Source organism: Babylonia areolata, chromosome 10, assembly GCF_041734735.1.
Source record: "Babylonia areolata isolate BAREFJ2019XMU chromosome 10, ASM4173473v1, whole genome shotgun sequence".
Taxonomy (NCBI): Eukaryota; Metazoa; Mollusca; class Gastropoda; order Neogastropoda; family Buccinidae; genus Babylonia; species Babylonia areolata.
Window position 1 is genome coordinate 8134363 of NC_134885.1, and position 26650 is coordinate 8161012.

General features: G+C 42.6%; 1 protein-coding gene across 2 annotated transcripts in view; it reads right to left on the bottom strand.

Moving 5' to 3' along the window:
* Window positions 1-17975, bottom strand: part of LOC143286753 (uncharacterized) — an 85811-nt gene extending 67836 nt beyond the window's left edge. For both annotated transcript variants that reach the window (XM_076594488.1, XM_076594487.1), the window contains exons 1-2: window positions 17709-17975; window positions 13205-14283 (exon numbers count right to left, since the gene is read on the bottom strand). In XM_076594488.1, the coding sequence (XP_076450603.1) occupies window positions 13205-14262 (1058 nt within the window). In that variant the 5' untranslated portion in view covers window positions 14263-14283; window positions 17709-17975. The remainder of the gene's footprint in view (window positions 1-13204; window positions 14284-17708) is intronic.
* Between the last annotated feature and the right edge of the window lie 8675 nt (window positions 17976-26650).

Consider the following 26650-nt stretch of genomic DNA (forward strand, 5'->3'; position numbering starts at 1 on the left):
CTAGAGTCCAGACCACCACTCAAGGTCTAGTAGGGGGGGGAGAAAATATCGGCAGCTGAGCCGTGATTCGAACCAGCGCGCTCAGATTCTCTCGCTTCCTAGGCGGATGCGTCACCTCTAGCCTAAGCCATCACTCCACATAATTGTGGGTATACACTGAACTGCAAAAATACTAAGCAGCAACTAGGCACTCAAAAAAACCTTGCACGCATGTGCATGGACAAGCTTGCATGCATGATCGTCCCCAGTAAACATACATGTATGTGTGTATATGTATATATATATATATATATATATATATATATATATATACGTCTGCACCAGTATGTGTGTGCAAGTGCTCCATGTAAGCACCTGTGTACTATGCAGGTGTGCATGACCAAGCTTACATGTATACATCTATATATACAAAAAGTATGCATACATGTGAATGTCTGTGTGTGCACACATATTTTCCATCCAGGTAGAGCAACAGGTAGAGCAAGTGTGTTGAATGCAAAACGGAAAGGGTTAGTGTGGTGAAGAAAAAAAAAACCCACAAAAAACACACACACACACACAACAACAAAAAACTTACCTCTGTTCATATTATATACAGAGAGAGATACAGACAGACAGACAGACAGACAGAGAGGGTGTTTTTTGTTTATTTCGGTTTGTCTGCTCTCCAGACTTGGTCCGCCCGGCCATGCATATGAACAAACATCCGGGAGACAGGTGGCTGGAGTAATGGCTCCTGCCACTTCAAAACCCTCAACAAATCATGTTCCAAAGCAAAACAATACATATATATAATATATATATATATATATATATATATATATATATATATATATATATATTCCTCTTCCCACTTCTTTGTTCAGACCAGTGGTGGTAGAACCGACAGGGAATTATTTGATTTCTGTCACTCAATCAGAATGCTTCTTTAGGGTGGGGGGGGGGGGGGATGAAAAAAAGATGGCTTGTCTGATGCCTACAAAAGAAACAATGTGTGGCTTTTTTTTTTTTTTAAATCAATCACTGAGTGGATGCATGCCAGCTTTAGAAAAGTGGTGTTTGGAACAGACGCATGCATAGATCTACATTAGTATACACAGACTGGCAGACACTAAGGTAGAGAAGTCGGGGCCCTGAGAAACACATAAGTTGCTTTTTTGTTTTGTTTTTCTGGCTCACGTCTGACATTCCCTTGTCAAAACATGTCTTTTATTTTCTATGGATTCGCAGCACATGAAAAACCACACTGCGTGCATGCATGCAAGCACACAAACACACTGTCACTGATACAGTCATTCATAGATGCACGTGCATCCCCACCCCCACCCCCATCACCCCACCCCCCCACACACGCACACACATATATATACACACTTACATGCATGTATACACAATCACACACACACACACACACATACTCTCACACATCCAACTCATTCTAACCCCTTCATTCAATTAGCTCCAACTCTAATCCAATCCATGCCTTTCTTTCTTTCTTTCTTTCTTTTTCCATCAAAACCACTCTCTGTTTCTAAAGATGTGTAAAAAAAAAATAAAAAAAACCAATGTACACACACACCCAGCCCACACCCACAGGAACTGGTCAAACCAGACTGAAGGAAAGAGCAACTTGATGGGATTTCCCACAGAGAAATGACATAGATGACAGCTGTTACAGGGGGTGGGGGGGGGGGGGGAATATTTGAAAATCCATAGAACAGTGCTCTGACAAAAAAAACAAAAACAAAAAAAATAATAATAATAATTGTTTTTTAATAATATATATATATATATCTAAATCTTTTTTTCTTCTTTTAATGGGATGGGATGGAGAAGCACAAGCAATGTACTTTCAAGATGGTAGTATGTTGAATTCTGCACATCTACTTATAGTCTCATATCCTACAACATTCCTGAACAATGACATCTCTCTCTCTCTCTCTCTCTCTCTCTCTCTCTCTCTCTCTCAATAATTCTCTCTCTCTCTCCTTTCTTTTAGTATTATTATTATTACTATCAACTGTTTATTTCTATTTTGTCTGTTTTCAAAGGCTGGACCAGTCTATGAAAAAAAGCATACATGCATGATGCAATGATGTATGCTTAATAATGAAAATTGTGCATTCATGCTCTCTTGCTCCCTCTCTCTGCCTCTCTCTTTAAATAGAAATAAATCCCCCCTCCCCCCTCCTCTGCACCCCCAACACACTGTCACACCCACCACTGTCTCCTTTTATGTGCACAGCATTTGTAAAATTTTGTTTCAAAGAAATAAATCTTTTGGGAGCTGTTGTCAGTGTTGATCAAAAAGGGTATTTCCTCCCTTTTTTTTTTTTTTTTTTTTTTAACTCGCACTGCCATGGAAACTAAAAAAAAAAAAATTAAAATTAAAAAAAAATGAATATCAAGGAACCAAGAACATCTACAGATCAATATTTTAATTCAGAGAGCCATTCTAATCAACTCTCTCTCTCTCATGCTGCAGTCTGAAAACTCATCTCCCACCCTGCGTTATCTAACTGTCCTCAGGACTGAGCTGACAGACCCCATAAACAAGAGTCAGCAATGAAATTACTTACATTTACGATAATGTGTGTTTTATTTTGTTAAGTCTAAGTGTTGTGTAATTCCTCTGTGAACATGTTATGATCTTCTTCTTCTTCTTCTTCTTCTGTGTCCGTGGGCTGCAACTCCTACGTTCACTCGCATGTACACGAGTGGGTTTTTACATGTATGACCGTTTTTACCCCGCCATGCAGGCAGCCATACTCCGCTTTCGGGGGTGTGCATGCTGGGTATGTTCTTGTTTCCATAACCCACCGAACGCTGACATGGATTACAGGATCTTTAACGTGCGTATTTGATCTTCTGCTTGTGCATACACATGAAGGGGGTTCAGGCACAAGCAGGTCTGCACATATGTTGACCTGGAATATCGGAAAAATCTCCACCCTTTACCCACCAGGCGCCGTTACAGAGATTCAAACCCGAGACCCTCAAACTTAAAGTCCAACGCTTTAACCACTCGGCTATTGCACCCGTCAACATGTTATGATGACTTAGGAGCTGTTTTGGTGGAAGCCTCTGTGTGTGCTGGAAAGCAGATACGACAGTTTTTTTCAAAGAAATGGTTGTTTAATTTGTTGAACCAAAATCTGCTTACAAACTAACACACTACAAAAATCTGTTTGAAGAGCATCTGGAGTTGAACAAGGTGGTGAAACAATCAACAGTGGAGTGATGGCCTAGAGGTAACGCGTCCGCCTAGGAAGCGAGAGAATCTGAGCGCGCTGGTTCAAATCACTGTTCAGCCGCCGATATTTTCTCCCCCTCCACTAGACCTTGAGTGGTGGTCTGGACGCTAGTCATTCGGATGAGACGATAAACCGAGGTCCCGTGTGCAGCATGCTCTTAGCGCACGTAAAAGAACCCACGGCAACAAAAGGGTTGTTCCTGGCAAAATTCTGTAGAAAAATCCACATCGATAGGAAAAACAAATAAAACTGCATGCAGGAAAAAAAAAAAAGAAAAAAAAAGGGTGGCGCTGTAGTGTAGCGACGCGCTCTCCCTGGGGAGAGCAGCCCGAATTTCACACAGAGAAATCTGTTGTGATAAAAAGAAATACAAATACAAACACAAAATCATCAGCACATTTTAAACATCATCAGCACAAACAGGAATTTAAGCAGCAGCCAGCTGCAACACCTTTTCTTCGAACAGGAGTTTCTGCAAGTCAGCACACATAAAAATAAATAAATAAATAAATAAATAACTATGCATGTTTCTGTTTGCAGGCATAGGGTTTCACTCTGTCTGGCTTGAGCTACATTGGTCAGGACAAACAGCTAGAATTATTATTCTAAATGTCAAAAGACCTCAGCAAACAGAAAGTATGTGACATTCCCTGCACAGCATGCTGTTGTTGTTTTTCTTTCTTTTTCTTTTTTTTTTTTTTTTTTTTTAATATGTATGTCAGAAAATATGTATTAAAAATAGTGAAATTTCTCTTGCTACAAAACAATACAAGCAGAGCTGAGGTAATAAAATGTGTGTTAAGGACAGTGTTGACAACCCAGTTTACTAGTACCGACTAACTGTGGCATTTGATAAGCTAACAGATTGCCTAAACAGGTAGGGAGAGGGACAGAGAATGAGAGAGAAAAAGAGAGAGAGACAGAATGTGTGTACGTGTGTGCACCACGCGCGTGAGCCTGTGTGCGTGAGCGTGTGTGTGGGTGGTGGGGGGGTGTGGGGGGGGGAACTGGCAGGGAGTGTTTCATTTTGCACACTGTATGCAGTGTTCCACTGACGAACAGAGCTGTAGTTAAAGTACACAAGCACAAATGACAGGTCCGTACACGTAGGTATTGTACCCTTCCAGTGATTAATCTCTTTTCTGCAAGTTGAGGTCAAACAAGCAAAGCAAAAATAATCCTTCAGCAATCTGATGATACCGCCCACCTGTGTTGCTCCTAGACACAAGCCATTCACAGGCACACCTTGACGATCAGCAAGCACACGTATCATACATTCACACACAAATCCCTCTCTCTCTCTCTCTCTCTGAGTCACACACACACACACACACACACACACACACACACACACACACACACAGAGCATGTACACACATTCCCTCTCTCATACGATCAGTTATCAGAAGTTCTATACAACTTTTTTTAACAACAAAACTTCATAACCTGAAGGACAAAGCAGCTCTTTAACAACAACAAAAACCATACCACAACAGGAATGCCCCAAGACACCTGTGAGTGCTGACGACAGCTTGTTCAGAACCAGTCAAAACCTGACTCCCTGCAAGCCAGACAAGTGCGTAAAGAGACCTGGTACTCTCTGTGAACAACAGTCCACTCCAAAGCAAAGTTTGCCCATAGGACATTTGCTTGACCACAGGACAGAAAAGACAAGAGAGGCAAGGCCTTCAAGACTCACTTGTGATACACTTTTTAAAAAAAATCCAAGCTTTTTATGTATTGAGTATAATTTCAAAATGTAATGTTTAAGATGAGAAAGATCAGTTTAAAGCAAATTAAGTCCCCTAGCATTAATTACAGAGTAATTTCCCTTCTTTTTTTTTTAGTATCTGCACCAAAACGTTTGCAAAATAAATAAAACTTCCATGCTTAGCAAAAGAAGTTCCTGTTTGAACAAAAAATGATAATAATGACTGCTCTTTTTGTTGGGTCAGAATATCAGATCAAAGTGCCAAGTTTAGAGAATACAAAAAATATCAATATAACAGTAAATGCAGTTTGCATATAATTAGGCTTCTTTTTTTTTTTCTTTTTTTTGTGCCCATCCCAGAGGTGCAATATTGTTTTAAACAAGATGACTGGCTGGAAAGAACTGAATTTTTCCTATTTTTATGCCTAATTTGTTGTCAACTGACAAAGTATTTGCAGAGAAAATGTCAATGTTAAAGTTTACCACGGACACACACACACACACACACAGAGACAACCAAATACCGGGTTAAAACATAGACTCACTTTGTTTACACAAGTGAGTCAAAAATGAATATAAGTGGGAGAGTCTGTCTGAGACACACAGAAGAAAAGAGGTTTGTAGAACATCCGACAGAAAAAGCAACAACAACAACAACAACAAAAAGCAGTAAGACAAGACAGCAAAGGGCAAGGGAAGAAGTCCAGACAAGGCTTGCTTCAACAACTCGCACCAATCTTTCCTTAAAAAAAAGTGAGAGAGAAAGAAGAAGAAGAAGAAGAGGAGGGAAGACACACCTTCTTGCCTCCATCCTAAGTTCACAGGAGAGGGAGAGCCCACAACCATCCACCACACCACACCACGCCACCATGCCATGCCCAATTGTCTGCTGGTCCTGACGCCAGCTGATCAATAATGAGCCTGAGACAGAGAGCGCCTGAGGGGGCCTGCCCAGGTCTTCCCCCCTCCCCCCTACCCCCCAACCCTCCCTCCTGTCCAGCACCCTCCTTCATTCTCCCTCTTACTCCCTCACACTTTTAGCCCCCTTCAGCCAGTCACCCCCACCCCCCAAGAAAGAGAGAGAGTGAAAGAGAGACAGACAGACAGAAACAGAGACAGACAGAGACAGAAACAGAGACAGATAGACAAAGACAGAGGAAGAGACCGAAAGAGAGACAGCGAGGCACAGAGAGAGTCAGAGAGAACGAGAGAGACAGAGAGAGAGAGAGGCAAAGCGTCCCCCCCTTGCCCCCTCAAGAGAGAAGCCAGGCGGCTCAAGAGTGGGCAACTAATCACGTCCCTCCGGCCATAACTCCTGCCACCACCTCCACTGTGGGGCCTGATGACCGACTGCTGCTGGGGAGTGAGTGAATGACTGAAATCTCCCCAATGTCACCACACCTCCCCGACATGTCCTCTGCAGTTTTTAGTGAAACCACCACCCCCACCATACTCTGGTGAAAATTAAGGACATCCACTCCAGTCGACCTGTTGATGATCTTAAAAAGAGTTAGACTTAGCAATAAAAAAAAAAAAAACACACGTTTATATGGATTATTTGTTTTTAAATCTGCACAGTTTTACAAAAACATACTGATAAATGATATGCCCCTGCATGGACAAATATTTTGTTACTTTCCAGCATGAACAATCTTATGTACATTCAAATTGTAATTTACAATCATTTTCACTTGTTTTCAATGACAAACTATGTAAAACTAAGAAATAAAATGTTCATTTTTTCGATCTTTACAAATCTCCAGTGGCTTTAGATTTACTTAAATTATTAACTTTTTTTCTTCTTTTTTTTTTTTTCATCAGCGCATCTTGTGCAACTATTCTGAGTGTTAAGCCTGAAGATCACTTGTTTGCAGCTGGCCAATTTACAATAATTTTTTTTCTTCTTTTTTTCTTACATAAACTTGTGCAACGTCTGTCAGAATTCAGACGCAATTCAGTTAAAAAAAACAAACGCAATTCAGTAAAAAAAAAAAAAAAAAAAACAATGTTGGAAAACTGTGACTCAATGTGGCAATTATAAAACTGGGAGTTCTAAACATGTGCACGACACATGTTATGTTGTACGCAACTTGCAAGCTTGCATCACGAGAGAGAGAGAGAACACGACTGCAGTTGTTCAAAACAGGTCACCTCACCACCACACTGGATGAAAATTGAAAACCACAAAAAAAAAACACCACTACTATGGGTATGTTCCTCCCTCATACTAGGCTGCTTTGGAAATCATGAAATACCTGCTGCTTTCTTTTTTTCTTTTTTTTTTTTTTTTTTTTTTGACAGTTCATGCCTCCATCATTGGAACAAGTTGTCTCCAAAATACCAAAGGGCAGGGGAGAGAGGGAAAGGGAAAGTGCAAAAAGAGGGAAGCACTTGAGAAAAGCAATAGTGCTCAGGACAAATAGGAGAGAAATAATAATATAAATAAATATATATATAGGTTTCCTGTTGTTGGACAAGGTTACAGTCCTAGAGAAGCTCAAGTGTAAAATATGCATGTATCCATTTGATGATTTATAGTTTTAATTTATACAACATAAATACGATAGATGTAAATGAAGGGAAAAAATTAACTTTTTACAGAGGCAAAGCCTTAATTGGTTAATCAACTTTATGGCCCATGTGTGATTCCTACTAATTCAAAGCAAAATAATAAATAAATCAATAAATGAACAAATAAATTGTTTTAAAAAATGTTAACTAAAAAAGGATCAGATGGGAAGGAGATGGGGGTTACTGGTACACACACGCAAGCGCGCGCGCGCACACACACACACACACACACACACACACACACAAACCACAGATATCACTTAGACTAGAGTGCAACTAGGCATAAAACTTAAGGCTACACACACACAAATGAGCAATGTTAGGGCACTCCTATCAGAATCTTTTCTTTTCCAGTTCACTTGTTATGGAAACCCCAAACCCAATAAAGCTGCACTTTCCCTGCAATTTGCCTGCCAAATTTCTTCAGCCCTGGTCTGCTATACTTGGGCAATCCTGAAATTCCCATACCACACTTTCACTTATTGAGTGTTCAATTGAGTGTTCACGACACTCTAGTTACTGCCTCCAGTGGACACTTCTGCTCTTACTCTTAGCACTGGGGGGGGGCTACTAGTACCACCCTCACTCATCCACTTCTGACAGCAAACTATTGCTGTACTGGCCACTTCAGCATCCCTGTCCTTGTTTTTGTAACCCTTTCTATTCCAGTTTCTACATCATGATATATCTGATCTGCTTCTTCTTCTTCTTCTTCTTCTTCTGCGTTCACTCGTATGCACACGAGTGGGCTTTTACGTGTATGACCGTCTTTACCCCGCCATGTAGGCAGCCATACTCCGTTTTCGGGGGTGTGCATGCTGGGTATGTTCTTGTTTCCATAACCCACTCAACGCTGACATGGATTACAGGATCTTTAATGTGCGTATTTGATCTTCTGCTTGCATACACACACGAAGGGGGTTCAGGCACTAGCAGGTCTGCACATATGTTGACCTGGAAGATCGTAAAAATCTCCACCCTTTACCCACCAGGCGCCGTCACTGTGATTCGAACCCGGGACCCTCAGATTGACAGTCCAACGCTTTAACCACTCGGCTATTGCGCCCGTCAATATATCTGATAAATTCCAAAAACATATAACGTATAGTATGACAGTACCATACCTGTCTCAGTCACCATCTTACATAAATTCCAGATTGTAGGGAAACTATGCATCTGTATACATACATGTATATATGTCTTGGCCTATGCTACAGACCAGAGGTTTCAAACAAAACTGTACAAGTTCTGTGAGTGCTTGAAAGAAAAGCTCAGTCTTGAGTATGCCTGAACAACAAATGGTACACTTTTTTTAATCAAAGAAAATGAACAAGTGTAAACAACCAAAGGGGGGGAAAAAAGGAACAGCTTGGGGGGAAAGATCATTCATACAAACTGCCTAGTAATTATTATTAAATGAAAGCAATTCAATATGACCTTTTATTTTTATATAAAATTTTACCATGTAAACAGATGACTCACTATCAGTATGCATTCACAGACAGCCAAATTCATGAACATGAACATGAATCGTTCAATCAATCATGTCATAAAGTATGCCATTTATGTTGATTAGCCTTATCCGTGGCTTCGGCAACAGTCTGAAGTTTAACCTAGTTATGTGGAAAGGTTTAATGGTCGATGTGCCAAATACATGCTTAATCAGACTTCACGAAAATGTCAAAATGCAAAGGTCCAGGACAAACAAGAGTACGAACACACACACACACACACACATACACATGTGAGTATGCATGTGTGTGTACACATGCACTCTCATGAACACACAAATTATACACACTATGTGCATGCATGCACACGCATGTATACCCATTCATGCATGCATGCACGTACACACACACACACACACACACACAAACGCACACACATACAAATGTATTGATCAATGCATGCATGCATGCACTAAATGTTGGCATAAAAGGTATCATCAGATACAGGCCCAGTTTTCTCAATGTTTTACATAATCATTGAATGCAACCAGTCTTACACACTTCTGCTTCCCCTCCACATTTTTTTCTGTAAATTTTCTTTAATACTTGGTTTTAGTTTTCCAACCACCTTCTGTGCCATCACCACCATCCCCATTGCCTTATAGTTATACTGTTACAGAAATACCCCCTCCTTAATTGTTTCAACCACACCAGCACTAACACATATTCAAATTTAATAGCACGAACTGTACAAACACAAGGCACACACACACACACACACACACACACACACACACACACACACACACACAATTAAGCACAAGTACATGCACACACATGGATACACACACCCCTACACAAAGACAATGTGTGTGCATACTATTACTAAACATAATTTGACCCACACAGAAACATTTGTATACAACCACTGAACCACACATTCACTAATAAAGTAATATTGCACCAAATGATGCACCCACACACCACATGCACACACTCTGTCTGCCTGTGTGTGTGTGTGAGAGACACACACACACACACACACACACACACACACACACAAGCAAACTCATTCCTATACACATAAGACAAACCATGCCAAAAACAAACAAACACAAAAAAGTAACAACTGAGACCTCTACAGATTATGCAAAAAGTGAGCACAGTGGCACACAAACGCACAAACCCCAGAAACCTTGCAAACCCCCTGACAAGATATATAGGAGGGGCAGGGAAAGCGGGGAAAGAGGCAACCAGTTCAGAGGGTTCTAAACTCTGTTCAGTTCAAACGCACACCCAGATGGCAGGAAGAGCCAGGAGCGCAAACAACTTTGCCTGAAGCACTGCCAATTAAGAGGCTGCAGACACACTGCCGCCAGGCCACCGCTCTTTTAAAGGACCGAGACTCTCTTGGGTTTTCGTCTTGTCAATACTGATAGCTACAACAGCAGGAACACAGCACGACACTATAAATATAATCACTTCCCTACAGTTCAACATTCTTTTTTAGCTAAGACATTCCGGTCCACTGTTTTGTTGAACAGCACTTTAATATACAGCAGAACACATGGCACGTCTCTTCACCACAGGTCAGCATCCTTTCAGTTGATCACTGCCCTCTTAATTCATTGAAATGCACTTTACACACCCATACAGCACCAAACACAGCAAAATAGTTGGCAGAACGGAACTCTACACAGTTTAGCACTGTTTTCAGCTCAAGAGTCAAAACAAAACCCAGTGGTTAGTTATCATCATTTAAAAACGAAAGCTTTTGTTCAAAGCTCAATTGTCTATCATCTGTACGCTCATGTATATTCTGTATAGATAATCTTTTCCCCCCTACATTGTATTTTAATTTATTATCATAATCCACATCACTTAATACTGATTCAGTATATTTGTACCAGAACTTACAAAATTTACATTACATGGAGTTTCTTCTTCTGTATTTGTGGGCTGCGACTCCCATGTTAACTGCACTTAAATAACCAGTGGGCTTTCTATACAAGCGTATTCATGACTATTTGTACCTTGCCATAGGCAACCATACTCAATTTCAGAGGTGGTGGAAGGGGCTACACTGTATACTAAATTAGTAACCAACACACACATATGCCCTGATTTAATCATCAATGGTACTGCTGTAAAAAAAAAAAAAAAAAAAAAAAAGGTCATGTACAGCTTCCCACTACATTTCTTTAAAACATGATTCAAATTAGTGTCTACAAGCAAACAAACAAGTACAGATAATCCCCTTTCCACATACACACTGACACAGTCACATGTGTGTACACAAACACTACACACATTCACATGTGCATGCACACACACACACACACACACACACAAACCCACTCACACACACAAAGCCCACTCACACTGTTCAAGCACTTAAATGTACAATGCCATTAACTTGGTACACCAGCTTGAAATCATTACCAACACCTGCTCAAACCTGGTGACCCACTAAATTTGTATTCTTGCTCCTCTCTCTCACTCTCTCTCTCTCTCTCTCGTGAGTCTCTCCCTCTCTTAAAAAATAAAAAAAATAAATAAAAAATAAAAATAAAAATAAAAACAATGGTCTGAGCCCAAATCACCCCCTCATATTTCCACATCAAGTCAAACTGCATGACAACCAATTCTGCTTCCCAAATAGAATAATCCCTTGGATACTCTGCAAAGTGTTTGCTCCAATGGATACAACTGTTTTAGAACTAGTAGTCTGACAGGGTTGTTAATCATGCAACTACTGAAGTCCTGGACATAATTTTCACCCAGTCCTATCCCAGTTCTTGGCTTTCATGGGGAAAAAAAAAAAAGGAATGCACAGTACAATTAGTGAACTCATGTTAATTGTTATTATCATGAGCAGTTCTCTCCGGCAGGCAAGGTGTCAATTATCCCTCTCACTAACTGACTAAGCAAGTCAAAGCAGGTCACAGGAGCTTAAAAGGAAAGCCTGTTGGCATTATGACAATCGCGACTATGTCATTAACAGCAATCACCGAAGTAAGAAACAGGTCCAGCAAAGAGTGAAGGACCCTACCCAGAGATGCCAGCCCCTGTCAAGTGTCTGTAGGAACAATCAGGAAAGTTGGTAGGAACATTTTGAGTTTGGTCAGAACACTTGGACTCGGACTCTGAGTCGCATCAGCAAATGTACATTTTTTTTCTACAAAGCAAACAAACACTCAATAGCTTAATCCATTGGGCACAGATGGTCTTTGACCAAGACAGAACTTGATTTAGCCATAAGCTGATTGGTCCACTCAATGCTGTTTCAATGTAAACATGCACGTGATGAGCTCAGGTGAGACCAATGTTAGTAGTGACTGCCCTAGCCTCGCGATCAATAGGTCCAGAGAGTCTGGGTGCTGTTATGACAAGAAAGCATGTGACCATGCCCATGCTATGTAGTTGAACATCGGAACAAACTGTGATCGAGCATAACAAAATACAGTGAAATCATGACAGTTGACATCTTTGTATACCAACACTTCCAATCTCAGACTAGTCAAAGCCAAACTATTATCCGACAGGTAGAGAGTGCATCCATGCATGAAAGATTTAAACAGGATTTACTTTGTCTGTCTGTCTGATTCATTGTCTGTCTGCCGGTTGGTGTGAACAGTGTGAAAAATCAATGTACAGCTTCACATTACATTTCTTTACAATCTGATTCAAGATGCTGACAAACACACACAATGTGGGTCTGTGTTACCGAATCTTTGCTATTAAGTCTCTGTCACACAACAATACATGTATGCCTCGAGCATCTAATAAGTTGACACTCATGTTTGGTTTTTTTCTTGTTTTTTTTTTTCCAATTCAATGCACCATTTTCAAATCTTTATCATTCTATGTATAACGAAGAATCTAGAACTGACATTTCGGCAATGTAAATTGTTGTGAATGTTATTTTTCATCTGATATTTGTACTAACTGTTGATTTATAGTTTTTCATAATATCTACAAAACTGTCTTACGACCATGGGAGAACAAACTAATCAGGTCCAATACTCATGCACAAGCCATAAACTTCAGTTTGTTATCTGATCTCTGCCTGCCTGCCTGCCTGCCTGCCTGTTGGCCTCACTCAGTCAATCAATCTCCGTCCCTTACTCATTCGCTCATCTCTCTCACTCACTCATTCACTCACACTATGAGCAAACAATAAACTTGTACTGTTGGTAAGGACACAAAAGTCTCACCTGTAGTAGCGCGACTGCAGGTAGGTCGAGCACATGGCCTTGGACACGTGACTGGCCGAGCCGAAGTCGATCACCTTCACCCTGTAGGGGAAGCGAGCAGGGTCCACCAGCATGATGTTCTCGGGCTTGAGGTCGGCATGGATCAACCCCAGCTGCTTCAGCTTGCGCAGGGCCGTCAGCACCTGCTGCGTGATTGGACGGATGTACTTGAGGGGCAGGGGCTGGAACTTGTTCTGCTTGAGGAAGTCGTACAGGTTCTGCTCAAGCATCTCAAACACAAGGCAGGTGTGGTTCTTGTGCTGGAAGCACTCAAAGGCCCGCACAAAGTTGTAGTCATCGGCGCTCTCCTGGCTGAGGCGCTGCAAGATGGACACCTCGATCTGCCCCTGGCGGGCGTAGGACGGGTGGTTCTTGAGGATCTTGATGGCCACTATCTCGTTGGTGCCCTTCTTCCAGCATTTGCACACCTGCCCGAAGGTGCCCCTCCCCAGGAACTCCAGCACCTCGTAGGCATTGGTCATGGAGTACAGCACCTCATGCTGCACCAGGTGGTAGTCCCCCTCGCTGTTGGACGAGCTGGTCGTCGTGTTCTTGGAGGTGGTGGTGGTTGTGGTGGTGGCGGCGGCAGCGGGGTTGACCGTTGCCGTGGCAGCGGTGGTCTTGGCACACTCATCCTCGCTGGAAATGGCGTGGGTGTCAGTCAGCTGCATGGGTACTGATACATTTAACTCGTCAATCTTTCGCTTAATGCCACCAACGCGATGGTGGCTGCTTGAGGAGACCAGTATTTTCTGGGAAGATGAAGAAGCTGCTGCTGCGGAACTGTGGTGGGTGTTGAACGTCTGATGGCGTAGCCCCTCGAATTCTGACAGTTCATTCCCATTGTGGGAACGCAGAGACTGCTGATGGGAAGTGATGCTGAAGTGATCGTGAAGATGAATTGGGGAAGCTGCTCGACCCTGAACTACATTCTGTTTCAAAGCTCCTGCCTCTAACTTAATCTTCTTAAAATTACTGAATGCACTGGCTTGGACGTAATTAGGAGGGACTTCTTGCATTGGAGGACTGGGTGTCAAGTCCTGAAACAAAGCATCACAAAACATGATTTTTTTTTTTTTTAGGGTCTGCATCAGTTCATGTACATATTTCTTTTAAAACATGGGTCATTATCATGCAACAACAATATCTTGTCCAGCCATGAATAAAATGTTTTACGACACAACATTGAAACTGTTGAACGTTTTCTCACATATCTAACTGAAACACACAGAGGGAAAAGAAATCTGAACTCCTCTTGAATAACGTTTTGGTAGATTAGAAATATAATTTCAATAATGAATTTACAATAATAATATACATGTATAAGTTATTGTGCTGAATCTTGAGCAGAGACAAAATTATCAAAGTACTTTTCCACCAGACATTCACACGCATATATGTAAACAGATCTCTGAATCAAAGGAATGAAAGCTGAAGATTAAAATCATTATGATTATGCAGGCAGCAGGCTACCTTGAGAAAACATATCTAGATGGAAGAGGGAGGGGAGTGAGGATCAATTCCGGAAAGAGGTAGGCCACATATGAATCAGAAAGAGGTAGGCCACATATGAATCGGAAAGAGGTAGGCCACATATGAAAGACCTGTGAAAGCAGAGAAAAGAGGAATGCTTTTTTCAAGTATAAGGTCCAATGACAGAGAAAAGCCAATGGCCTGGCCAATGATTTATAAATTATCATGTATACATGTTTATCTTCCAAATTAGTTTTAAAGTTCTTTTTTTTTCATAATGTAAAAATGCACTGACTATTTTTCATAGCATTATTATATTGCACATGATCATTTTGCAATTCCGTATAGAATTTTCTCGAATTTCTGATAAATCAAACTTTTTATTTTTGTTCAAAATTGACAGCAAAAATATCACACACACACACACACACACACACGCACGCACGCACGCACGCACGCACACAAACAACAACAACACAATTAGTCTCACGTAGTCAAGTTCTGTCTTAATGATGCTTAAAACTAACAGACACTGGTAACAATGTTTTATGAAATATGTCATTTCAAACTCAATGATTAAAGTCACCAAAGAGACTGAACACTGTAAATGATTCAGATCAACAGTCCAGGCACAAAACTTAGTAAAGGGACACAACTGGGAAAGCATGACATGAGCCTATAAATAGATCATAACTGCAGGTGGTAAGTGTCCTTGACCTTTGGTCAGGTCATGCAGAAAATGAGAACATAGGCCTAGTTTTGATAACCCTTGTCAAGTTCAAAGAGAAACCTTGGAGGGGGGTTGGGGAGGTAAGGTTGGGGGTGCATATTGGGCCCCATGTACAATCTCAGAATCTGTGAGCATTAAGGTCAAGGTCAAAATAATTCAAAATTTTCATTATTTCACCTCTCTCTCTCTCACACACACACACACACATGCACACACATTCCAATCTATAGCTAGTATTTCTGCATGTATACATGTACACGTGTGCACGAATAAACACATGACTGTTGTTGCTCTGAAGTCTAAAGAACATTAAAAAAAAATTTTAAAAAGGAAAAAAACGAAAGAAAAAAAAGAGAACAACAGAATACTGTAAATTGTAACTGAAGATTCAAAATATATCACAAAGCAGAAAATCAGATGATTACTCATAGGACTTATTCTAAGGCTCTTTTCATCACAATCTATATCAATTGAAAAACAGCTGGTTAAAGAACAAACATACACAATGTGACTAAAAGAACATGGACTTGTACACAGTGCACTATTTTTGCAATGTTATCCTTCCATTTTCCGATTTCATTGTGTATACCATTGCATTATACCAGATAAAAAAGATTTCTCTGAAAATAGAGTCACTCTCTTATGGTTTCAGTTTCAGTAGCTCAAGGAGGCGTCACTGCGTTCGGACAAATTTATACATATATATACTACACCACATCTGCCAAGCAGATGCCTGACCAGCAGCGTAACCCAACGCGCTTATTCAGGCCTTGAGAAAGGCCTTATGGACAGCAAATCAATACATTTCAACTTGTTTTTATGTGCATGCATTTTTTTGTTTTTGTTTTTAGCATATTTTGACTGGGATGAATTACTTAGTGTCTTGTGTTCTTTAACGCCTGCCAGCAAAGTGCATTTTGCAAACACGACACAGGACATCAGTTCACTGGCTAACCAGGAAGAATAAGGGTACTACTATAATACCAAAAATGACTGCAGAGTCTATAAAAACATCAAATGGAGAAAGTTTAGAAAAAGTTAGTCGAAAATAAAACTTGAGTCTTATTTTACAACCCATAGGAAGATTAACATCCATACTACAAGTACAACTCGAGGGAGGTGTGTGTGTGTTTTTGTACACATGTGTCACTGTATCAGTGTTTGTACAGTTGTGTGTGTACATCATTATTTTTCATTTGCATAAAAAACACATCATGTGTATGCATGTGCACCAACGTGTGTGTGTGTGTGTGTGTGTGTGTGTGTATTTTGCAGCAGTCCTCCATACTCTAGTCTAATAGAAGTTAAAGGATTTATATGATCAAAACGTGATACTTGAAACTCACATACCTGTGTGTGTGTGTGCGTGTGTGTGTGTGTGTGTGTGTGTGTGTGTGTGTGTGTGTGTGTGCGTCTGTCTGCACGTGCGCGTGTGTGTGTTGTGTGTCTGTGTCTGCATGTGTTTGCATGTGAGCACACGCGCACGTGTGCATGTGTTGTACTACATATGTATATTTTTCTGTTCATGGCTGTGTTCTTGATGCTCATGCCATGTGTGTGTGAAAACAATAATTCATTCATATATAACATATATATATACTGTGTACTAACATGTTTCCCAAAACAAAAATCAGAAACCAATAACAATGCAAAAGTAGCATTGTTGTAATGAAAACGTTTAACACTTGATTGGTTGATAACAGTTGTGACATAACTAGGCAAAGGATGACCAATTACTTCCAAAGTAAACCATGACTTTTTTTTTCTTTTTTTTTTTCATTGCTTAATATGCAACACTTACTGTTATCCAAGCTTTTGACTGTAACCAATCTTTTTTCCAGTAAAGCTGCAATATCACACACACACACACACACACACACACTCACGTTTGTTACACACACACACACACACACACACACACACACACTAAGGCACACACAAACACTGTATACACACACACACACACACACACACACACACACACACATTTTAATCATTTGTTTCATAATTCACAAATGCTGAGGATATGGGGACTGATATCACGTTCTTATATAAATCTCTCAACGAGTCGCATGTTACGATTGTATGTCGAGGCCGTTCAACGTGCTTCTTCAGTTCTTGTTCGTTTGTTTTGTTACCTGAGTTATTAGACATGCTCACATGGCTCTTTACTTTGACAGAAGAAAAAGAGAAAACGTAATAATACAATGACCAACAACAGACACAACAAAAATACACTGCGTTACTGTCGTGTCACTGTACCTTTAAAATACTGACGTTTCTGAAGTGGCGAACATAACCGACGTTCAGAATCGAATATGGTTCGTCTCTCCTTCACTAAAGCTTTGAGGCCATGACCTCTCGAAAGCACAACAGTTTTCTTCGTATCCTCTAAACGTCGAGTGGTATTTTCTGTCCACAAACGAAGAGAAGCCCCCTTTTTACCTTTTGTAAGTGCTAACAGAGAAAAGAAGTGCAACAAACCCCCGAAAGTTTGGCTCAAATTGAGCCAGCACTAAGAATACAACATGTCGGGCTAAAGGGGGAAGAGACTTCAGGCACGATAGGCTCGAAGGGATACAATCTCTGGTGCTTTTCTGTTGATTTTCTTAATTCCGAATTCTGCAAATCGCATTCTAATTTTACACCGAAAATGCAGCTCCAACAACCAGCCTAACACGAAACAACCATTAACCGTCGCATTTTCATGAACACAGAAAAGAACATAAGTTGAACACTAATCGATTTGCATTCGTGCATCCGCTGCATATTTGTGTTCGTCATATCCTTTCGATTTTTCTACGTCACGTGTTCTGAAAAGCGCGAGGCCTGGATCCAGAAAATGGAAAGTTACCAAAAATGACAATGAACTGGGCGTTCAGCTGGAACGCCGATGGTAGATTTGACATAGACGTCAAAAGTTCTTACTGCCAGCAATAAATACTGTCTTGGTATTGTTCTCGGGAGTGTCCATTAAAAAAAAAAAGATATATAATTATATACGCTTCACCCCATCATAGTCGCATTCTCAATGGTTCTCCCAGAACCGTATATAAAAAAAATAAAAAAAACACTTGCGATAATGGTCTTTGTCTATGGGTGCGTGTGTATGGGTGTGCGTGCGTGCATTTTAGTTTGTCAGTTCGCGGTGTGCCTGTATGTGATTTCAATTCAGTGCCTCCAACGACGGACCGACTCGGAGGCGGCCGGGACCGTGAGCCTCACGGGCCAGTGGAAGATGCATTCAATTTCTGAACCGACGGACCTGTCTGAACCATGATAAATTATACTGAGTACACCGACTGCAGATTCATCAGTAACTGATAAGCGCTATTCCAGTAATAATTAATTTCATATATATGCAGCTACCTATATATGGATCGTTCGTACTTTCAGTGACAACTGAGGCGGCCGTGAAGTAGACTGCTTTCGGAGTTGCGGAAAATCAGAACTAAGTTGATCAACTGAGTGACTCATATGACGATTAGCAGAGTTAATGTTATGAGTATCTGTTGTTGCTGTTTGTTTCTGCTTCATTTTCAGCCCGTTATCTTTCTTCGTTTTTTTTTCCTTTTGTGTGTGTCACGGTGTGTGTGTCAGTATGTGTGTTTGTGTGAGTGTGTGTGTGTGTGTGTGTGTGTGTGTGTGTGTGTGTGTGTGTGTGTGTGTGTGTGTGTGTGTGTGTGAGTCAGTGTTACTAAGTAGTACCCCCCGGCGCCCCAGTTTCTAGGTGGGTTCTTTTGCTTTGGTTTTGAATTTTGTCGGTTTTGTTATTTAAATAAAATAAAATAAACTGAAATTTACAGTTGAACAATTACTCAGTCAAATATATCAGGTTCTTGGATGCTATTTTGTGGACGGGATGACGCATTGTGAACTGAAGGACTTTGACTCTAAAACTAGTTATAGGAGGCAAGATCGACGTACTACACTCAGTGGCTCCCGGCACTGAGTTTAATTAGAACCGTGCAGCCCTCAAGTCACTGAATTGGGGGCTAGTCGGTTTTTCGTTTATATGAAAACATGGGTCATTATCATGCAACAACAAAATCTTGTCCAGCCATGTCCAGCCACTGATCCTAATGTTGATCCGGCGACTGTCCTAAAACCCTCGAGTCAGTCTTGGTCGAGAGACTAGGGATGTAACATCAACTGATGGGCAAGACTGACATGCATGCACTCTCGTCCACTATAATCAAATTAAAGCCAAGAGAATTAGAACAGCAGTTGCCTCCTTTGTCATGTGGAGTCGGAAACTGATGACTATCATAGGGCCTACATATTATATACAGAACATATAACTCAGTTGAGCTACGATTTGGTTCAGTTCGCCGGCCGCGCGGCCACAGTTCAAGTGTTTCCCATTATTTCGATGTCATTTTGAATGGCTTTGATTCGTCCTCTTGGCCATCTTCTCGTACTGCCTGGTGATCCTCAGTGCTGCCGCAGCTGTTCTTTAGACTGCCTCCACTGGGCAGTCTTCCTGCTTCTCCTTAATGGCCAGCGTTCTGTTTTCAAATGTCTTTATGCCACTAGAGCACAGCATCCTACAGCGAGAGCGGTCAAGGGCACCAGTTTCCCAGGAAGCGATGTCTATGTCACAGGCTTTGAGGTTGTCTTCAAGGTGTCCTTGAAGCGCTTGCAGGGTCTTCCAAGTTTGCGGTGGCCTTCCTTCAGCTGGCCATACACCAGCATCTTCGGGATCCTGCTGTCTGTCATGCGGACAACGTGTCCTGTCTAGCGTAGCTGGCACTGGATCAGCAGGCTTTCGATGCTGGGCAGGCCGCTCCTCTCCGCTAGGACCTGGGCGGAGGTTGGAGACCCTGTCTTGCCACTTTATGCTGAGGATCTTTCGTAGACATCTCTGGTGAAACTGCTCAAGTTGTTGAATAATTATATGATTATGCCGGCCTGCCAGTGCACTCAACTCGGGTCTGACAAAGCGCGTTGGGTTATGCTGCTGGTCAGGCACTGATCTGCCTGGCAGACGGATCCGGTGTCACGGTAGGGTATGTGGATTTGTCCCGGACGCAGTGACGCCTCCTCAGTTGAGAAACTGAAACTGAAGCTGGTGATGTCTGTACCAGGGTGTTTGGCTGAGGAGAACTGCTCCAGAATTATGATAATGATATGGTCTTTACAGTTGAAAATCATAATGGAATTCCTTATCTGACTGACTGGATAGGGCACGGTACTGACATTTCTGAAGGTGAATTTCCGTGTCCGAATGACTTTGTTCTCAGAATTATATTACTCACATAGATGCACCCACATCGTTGGACACATGTAGCAGTTAAATAAAGACAGACAGACATACCGAGAGAGACTGAGACAAGACAAGACAAGACAAGACAAAGATTTTAACGTCCATTCAGCGTCACAACGCCCTTCAGACAAGGGGGCAAGAAACAACACGCATTCTTGTGAACATCTCAAGTAATTTGCATGGTCATTTGAACTATAAACACCGATGCGCACGCACGCTTTCAAACAGAAACAAATTCATTCACGCACGCTCACGGCTCTCGCGCAAGGTCGCAAGCGCCAAGTCGCAACCATCCCTGTCAGAACCCCCCTCACCCCCCGGCCCGGCACACCTCCTCCCCACCCTAGATTGTCACACACACACACACACACACACACACACACACACACCTCACTCACTTACCGAGAGAGAGACAGAGAGAGAGAGACCAAACAAAGAGAAAGGAGGAAGCACCTGCCCATTGCTGGCACCACGCCAAATAGTATACGCTATGGGTACCATAGCTTGGCACCATGCGTAACACGGCAAATAATAGACATAAATAAGACACTCGATGGCAGCCGCCTCTGTCATCGTCTCTCTGTCTCTGTCTCTCTCTGGCTGGAAAAAGCAATTGTTTGCTTTCTCAAATGCCCTCAGAAATAAAATTCATTCATTCATTCATCTTCTCTCTCTCTCTCTCTCTCTCTCTCTCTCTCTGTGTGTCTCTCTCTCTCTCTCTCTCTCTCTCTCTCTGTCTCTGTCTCTGTCTCTCATATTATTACTATATCATATTTATGTACATTATTGTCGTGAATGCAGGTATCATGATAACTGCTGTACCTGTAAATGTTAACTGTGTAAAACCTTTTTTTTTTTTTTTATCTCGTGAACATTTTGATTTAATTTCTCTTTGCCCTGAGGGCTGGATGTCAAAACTGAAGGATATGCATGCTTATTCCACTTCCCTCATTAAAAAAAATTCGTTCGTAAAAGACTCTCTCTCTCTCTCTCTCTCTCTCTCTGTGTGTGTGTGTGTGTGTGTGTGTGTGTGTGTGTGTGTGTGTGTGTGTGTGTGTGTGTGTGTGTGTGTGTGTGTGTGTGTTCTCCATTGTTTCGCTTACATAAGATAGGTTTCATCAGGAAGATATTATTCCCCGATTAAGTAGCCCCATATTATGCACTTTGATAACGTAACTGAGTCGGGGGATTCTCTAGAATTACAAAAGATTGCTACAGGTCAATGGAACAATACATTTTGTAAGTATACGTACAACACACACACACGCGCACACACGCACGCACGCACACACACACACACACACACACACACACACACACACACGAACATGGCCTGCATATTGAGATAATAATGATGAGGACGACAATGATCATGTTGGAACTGTGAATAAATGATAGTTCATTCAGTTCACTTACTCAAGGAGGCGTCACAGCGTTCGGACAAACCCATATACACTACACCACATCTGCTAAGCATAACATGCGTAACCCAACGCGCTTAGCCAGGCCTTGAGGAAAAAGACTAATAATAACCATAATGATAATAATAATGATAGATGGTACTTATATGGCGCAAAGACCCCATATAATGGGCCTTAGATAAGATAGAATGAATAAGTAAAAAAAATAATAATAATAATAAAAGAAAAAAAAAGAGAATAAGCAGATAAAGAAATGAAATGAAATATAAAAGAAAAGAAAAGAAAACAAACAAACAAAAAAACAACATCAGCCAAAGTCACTGTCCTCCAGGTTTTGTATTTGTATTTGTATTTCTTTTTATCGCAGCATATTTCTCTGTGTGAAATTCGGGCTGCTCGCCACAGGGAGAGTGCGTCACTACACTACAGCGCCACACTTTTTTTGTATTTTTTCCTACGTGCAGTTTTATTTGTTTTTCCTATCGAAGTGGATTTTTCTACAGACTTTTGCCAGGAGCAACCCTTTTGTTGCCGTGGGTTCTTTTACGTGCGCTAAGTGTATGCTGCATACGGGACCTCGGTTTATCGTCTCATCAGAATGACTAGCGTCCAGACCACCACTCAAGGTCTTGTGGAGGGGGAGAAAATATCCGGGCGGCTGAGCCGTGATTCGAATCAGCGATTCTCTCGATTCGTCTTAGGCGGACGCGTTTCCTCTTGGCCATCACTCCAGGTTTAGTTATGTGTGTTCGAAGGGGCAAAGTTTGGGCAAAGGACCAAAATCACTCTCCTACCTCCTCTATCCCTCCCACCCACCCACTCCGGCACCCACTGCATTGCGGGCGTGTATTAACTACTCTGTGTTAGGATAACCATTTCATTCACAACATATTCCCCTCCACACCCCACGCTATTCTACCCCAAGAAAACCGAGCCGATCAGATATATAGCACACACACACACACACACACACACACACACACAAGAGTATTGCACTGAATACGTTATCACCTTGTGACACACGCGTCAGGTTTTGTATGCACGTGCAAATCGCTCCCAAATACTGATCGTCAGAAAGAGCTCAGTGATGAAAATACCACACACGCGGAACACAGTTATGCAGTAACGTTATAACTATCAAAGTCGTGTGCTGCGCGTACGGGTATCTTGAGCTCCGCTATATGCTGCGTGTTCGGGTACCATGAGCACCGCTGTATGCTGCGTGTGTGGGTATCTTGAGCCCTGCTATATGCTGCGAGTGTGGGTATCATGAGCACAGCTATATGCTGCGAGTGTGGGTATCACGAGCACAGCTATATGCTGCGAATGTGGGTATCACGAGCACAGCTTTATGCTGCGAGTGTGGGTATCTTGAACACAGCTGTATGCTGCGTATGTGGGTAACACTAGCACCGCTATATGCTGCGTGTCTGGGTAACGTGAGCTCACCTATATACTGCAGGTGTGGGTATCTGCTGGGCATAGCTTTGTGCTGCCTGTGTGTGTGTTTTTTTAAATCTTTTATTTTTTTTTAGCACTACTCCGTGTTGCGTGTATGGGTACCTTGATCACCGCTCACTGTGTGTGTGTGTGTGTGTGTGTGTGTGTGTGTGTGTGTGTGTGTGTGTGTGTGTGTGTGTGTGTGTGTGTGCACGCGCGCAACTCAGTTCAGTTCAGTTATTTTCGCAGCACACATTCTTTTCTGTCCACTAGGTGAATGTCGTGGTCAGTTCGGAAACGGAGGGGATGTGCACACCTGTGTCAGTGTGTGTGTGTGTGTGTGTGTGTGTGTGTGTGTGTGTGTGTGTGTGTGTGTGTGTGTGTGTGTGTGTGTGTGTGTGTGTGTGAGAGAGAGAGAGAGTGTGCGCATGCGTGCGTATGTGTGTGTGTGTGTGTGTGTGTGTGTGCGTGTGTGTGTGTCAGTGTGTGTGTGTGTGTGTGTGTGTGTGTGTGTGTGTGTGTGCGTGCGTGGGTGCGTGCGTGCGTGCGTGCGTGTGTGTGTGTGTGTTGTGTGTGTGTGTGTGTGTGTGTGTGTGTGTGTGTATGTGTTAGTAGTAGCCCCGCCCAAGTGTATACCCTCCTCACCGGCGAGGTAGAGGAGTGTAGGGGGTGTCAGTTTGAGCACATGGCCAAAATCACTCCCCACCACAGTGCTTTAAACGTTTTTAGGCGAAGGGACAAAACTGACTTGGCAAATACAAAGTGTGGTGCATACAGTCTATGCTGATACCAAAGCTCCTGTGGCCTCTCTTGATATATGATATCAGCTGTGGCACAGTCGAGTCGATTGAGGCAAAGTACGCTCAACAAGTACACAAGCAAATGGCTTGGTGTCCCACCTGGACTCACTGTCGTGGCACTCTACTGTCGCCAAGCAAAGCTGAGTCTACCTCTGAAATCTCTTGTCGAAGAATACAAGGTTGCGAAGGCAAGACTTCTCAGGACTCAGGAGACAGTATTGTGAGATCCAACCAACCCAAGCTGAAGACTGGCAGAAAATGGAAAGTCAGGGCAGACAAGGCCTGGGATCGACAAAGATGGAATGGTGGTCCAAGGCAAGGGGAAAAGCAAAAAGAGTCATGATCATACAGGAGATCAAGAATGGAGAGGGTGATAAAAGAGTCCAGAAGGCAATCCAGCAAGGCCAGCAGGGGCTGCCAGTGGACAACATGGGAAAATGCACTCCAAAGGAGCCTCAGCTGGAGCGACATGTGGAACATGGCCCCTCTGAGGAGCAGCTTCATCCTAAGATCTGTGTATGACCTCCTTCCCTCGGATACAAACTTGGTGAAATGGTGGAAAGCAGATGATCCTGCGTGCTCATTCTTCCATAGCAGTGGAACATGTCCTCAGCTTGTGCAAAGCGGCGTTGAGCCAAGGACGGTACACATGGAGGCACAACCAAGTGCTAAAAGAAATGGCACTGGTGGTGAGCACTGTCTAAGGAGCACCCACACCACCAGAAGTTCCAGTAGAGTTCCTCTCTGCAGAAGGCAATAGAGTCTGGCCAGGAACAGCTGAACCATCCAAAGCATGGAAACATGGGCTGCTTGATGATGCCGAAGATTGGGAATGCACAGTTGACCTACCAGAGGGGAAGAAACACCCGGAAATCATCAGCAAGAGCGGCATGAGACCTGACATAGTACTCCACTCCAAGGCAACGAAACACGCGATTCTGATTGAGCTCACTGTGTCATACGAAAGCAGAATGAAGGAAGCCAACATCTAGAAGACCGAGAGTATGCTTGTCTAACCAGCATCCTGAGAGAATCTGGCTTCCAAGCCAACGTCCTCGTCATAGAGATTGGTGCGAGGGGGTTTGTGAGCGCATCCGTCTGCCTACAACCTCATGAAACAGCTGTCGATTTCTGGCAGAGAGAGGACACGGGCTCTCAAAGCAATGGCAGAAGCAGCAGAAAAGAATTCCAGCTGGATCTGGTCGAGGAGGAATGAAAGTAAATTTCATAATGATTAAATTTCCTTACTAAAAGTAGGAGTACGTTGACTCTTTGGTTAAAACGTCTGTCAGAAAAAGGTGGCTCAGTCCTGGAGTGGCGACTACCCTGGAGGCGCGGGTTCGAACCTGCTGGGGACCAGAAAAAAAGGCAGCAATACAAGGGCATCTAGGTGTCATGACCTGGGTGCGGCCCAGCCCCCTTAGAGTGAAAGGAGTAAAGGACCTTCTTCTTCTGCGTTCGTGGGCTGCGACTCCCACGTTCACTCGTATGTACACGAGTGGGCTTTTACGTATATGACAGTTTTTACCCCGCCATGTAGGCAGCCATACTCCGTTTTCGGGGATGTGCATGCTGGGTATGTTCTTGTTTCCATAACCCACCGAACGCTGACATGGATCACAGGTGTATTTGATCTTCTGCTTGCAGTTTGCACACGAAGGGGGTTCAGGCACTTGAAGCAGGTCTGCACATATGTTGACCTGGGAGATGGTAAAAATCTCCACCATATACCCACCAGGCGCCGTTACCGAGATTCGAACCCGGGCCCCTCAGATTGAAAGTCCAACGCTTGAACCATTCGGCTATTGCGCCCCATTGCGAAGGCCCGAAACACTTGACTGAGGGGGCGGGGATTCTTCTCTGAAGACTTTGCACCTTTCCCTAGAGTTTCCTATCACCGTGACATCTCAGTCCCACTTAGACGTTTTCGTTGCATGTTGTTAGGGAGGGTGAGTTCAGGCATGGGGCCAAGTTCAGGCATGGGGCCAAAATCACTCCCCTCTTGTGCTTTGTAGGTTTAGATTGTGCGTATGGACAAAATCTCTCGCCATCTCCACGTTTACGTTTATGGGGTGAGTTTCATAAGGCCTAAATCACTCCCACCCACCCCCCTACCATCCTCTCCAAGTGTTCATGCATGTGATCTCAGTAGAGTATAAGGCCCATTAATTATTTTTTTTCACACCCCTTTCGTGTGCCAGACAGGTTTGTTTGTTGTAGAGGTGGGTGTGGGAGGATGAAATCAGTGGGGTGGAAGACAGTGGAGTGAGTAGTGGT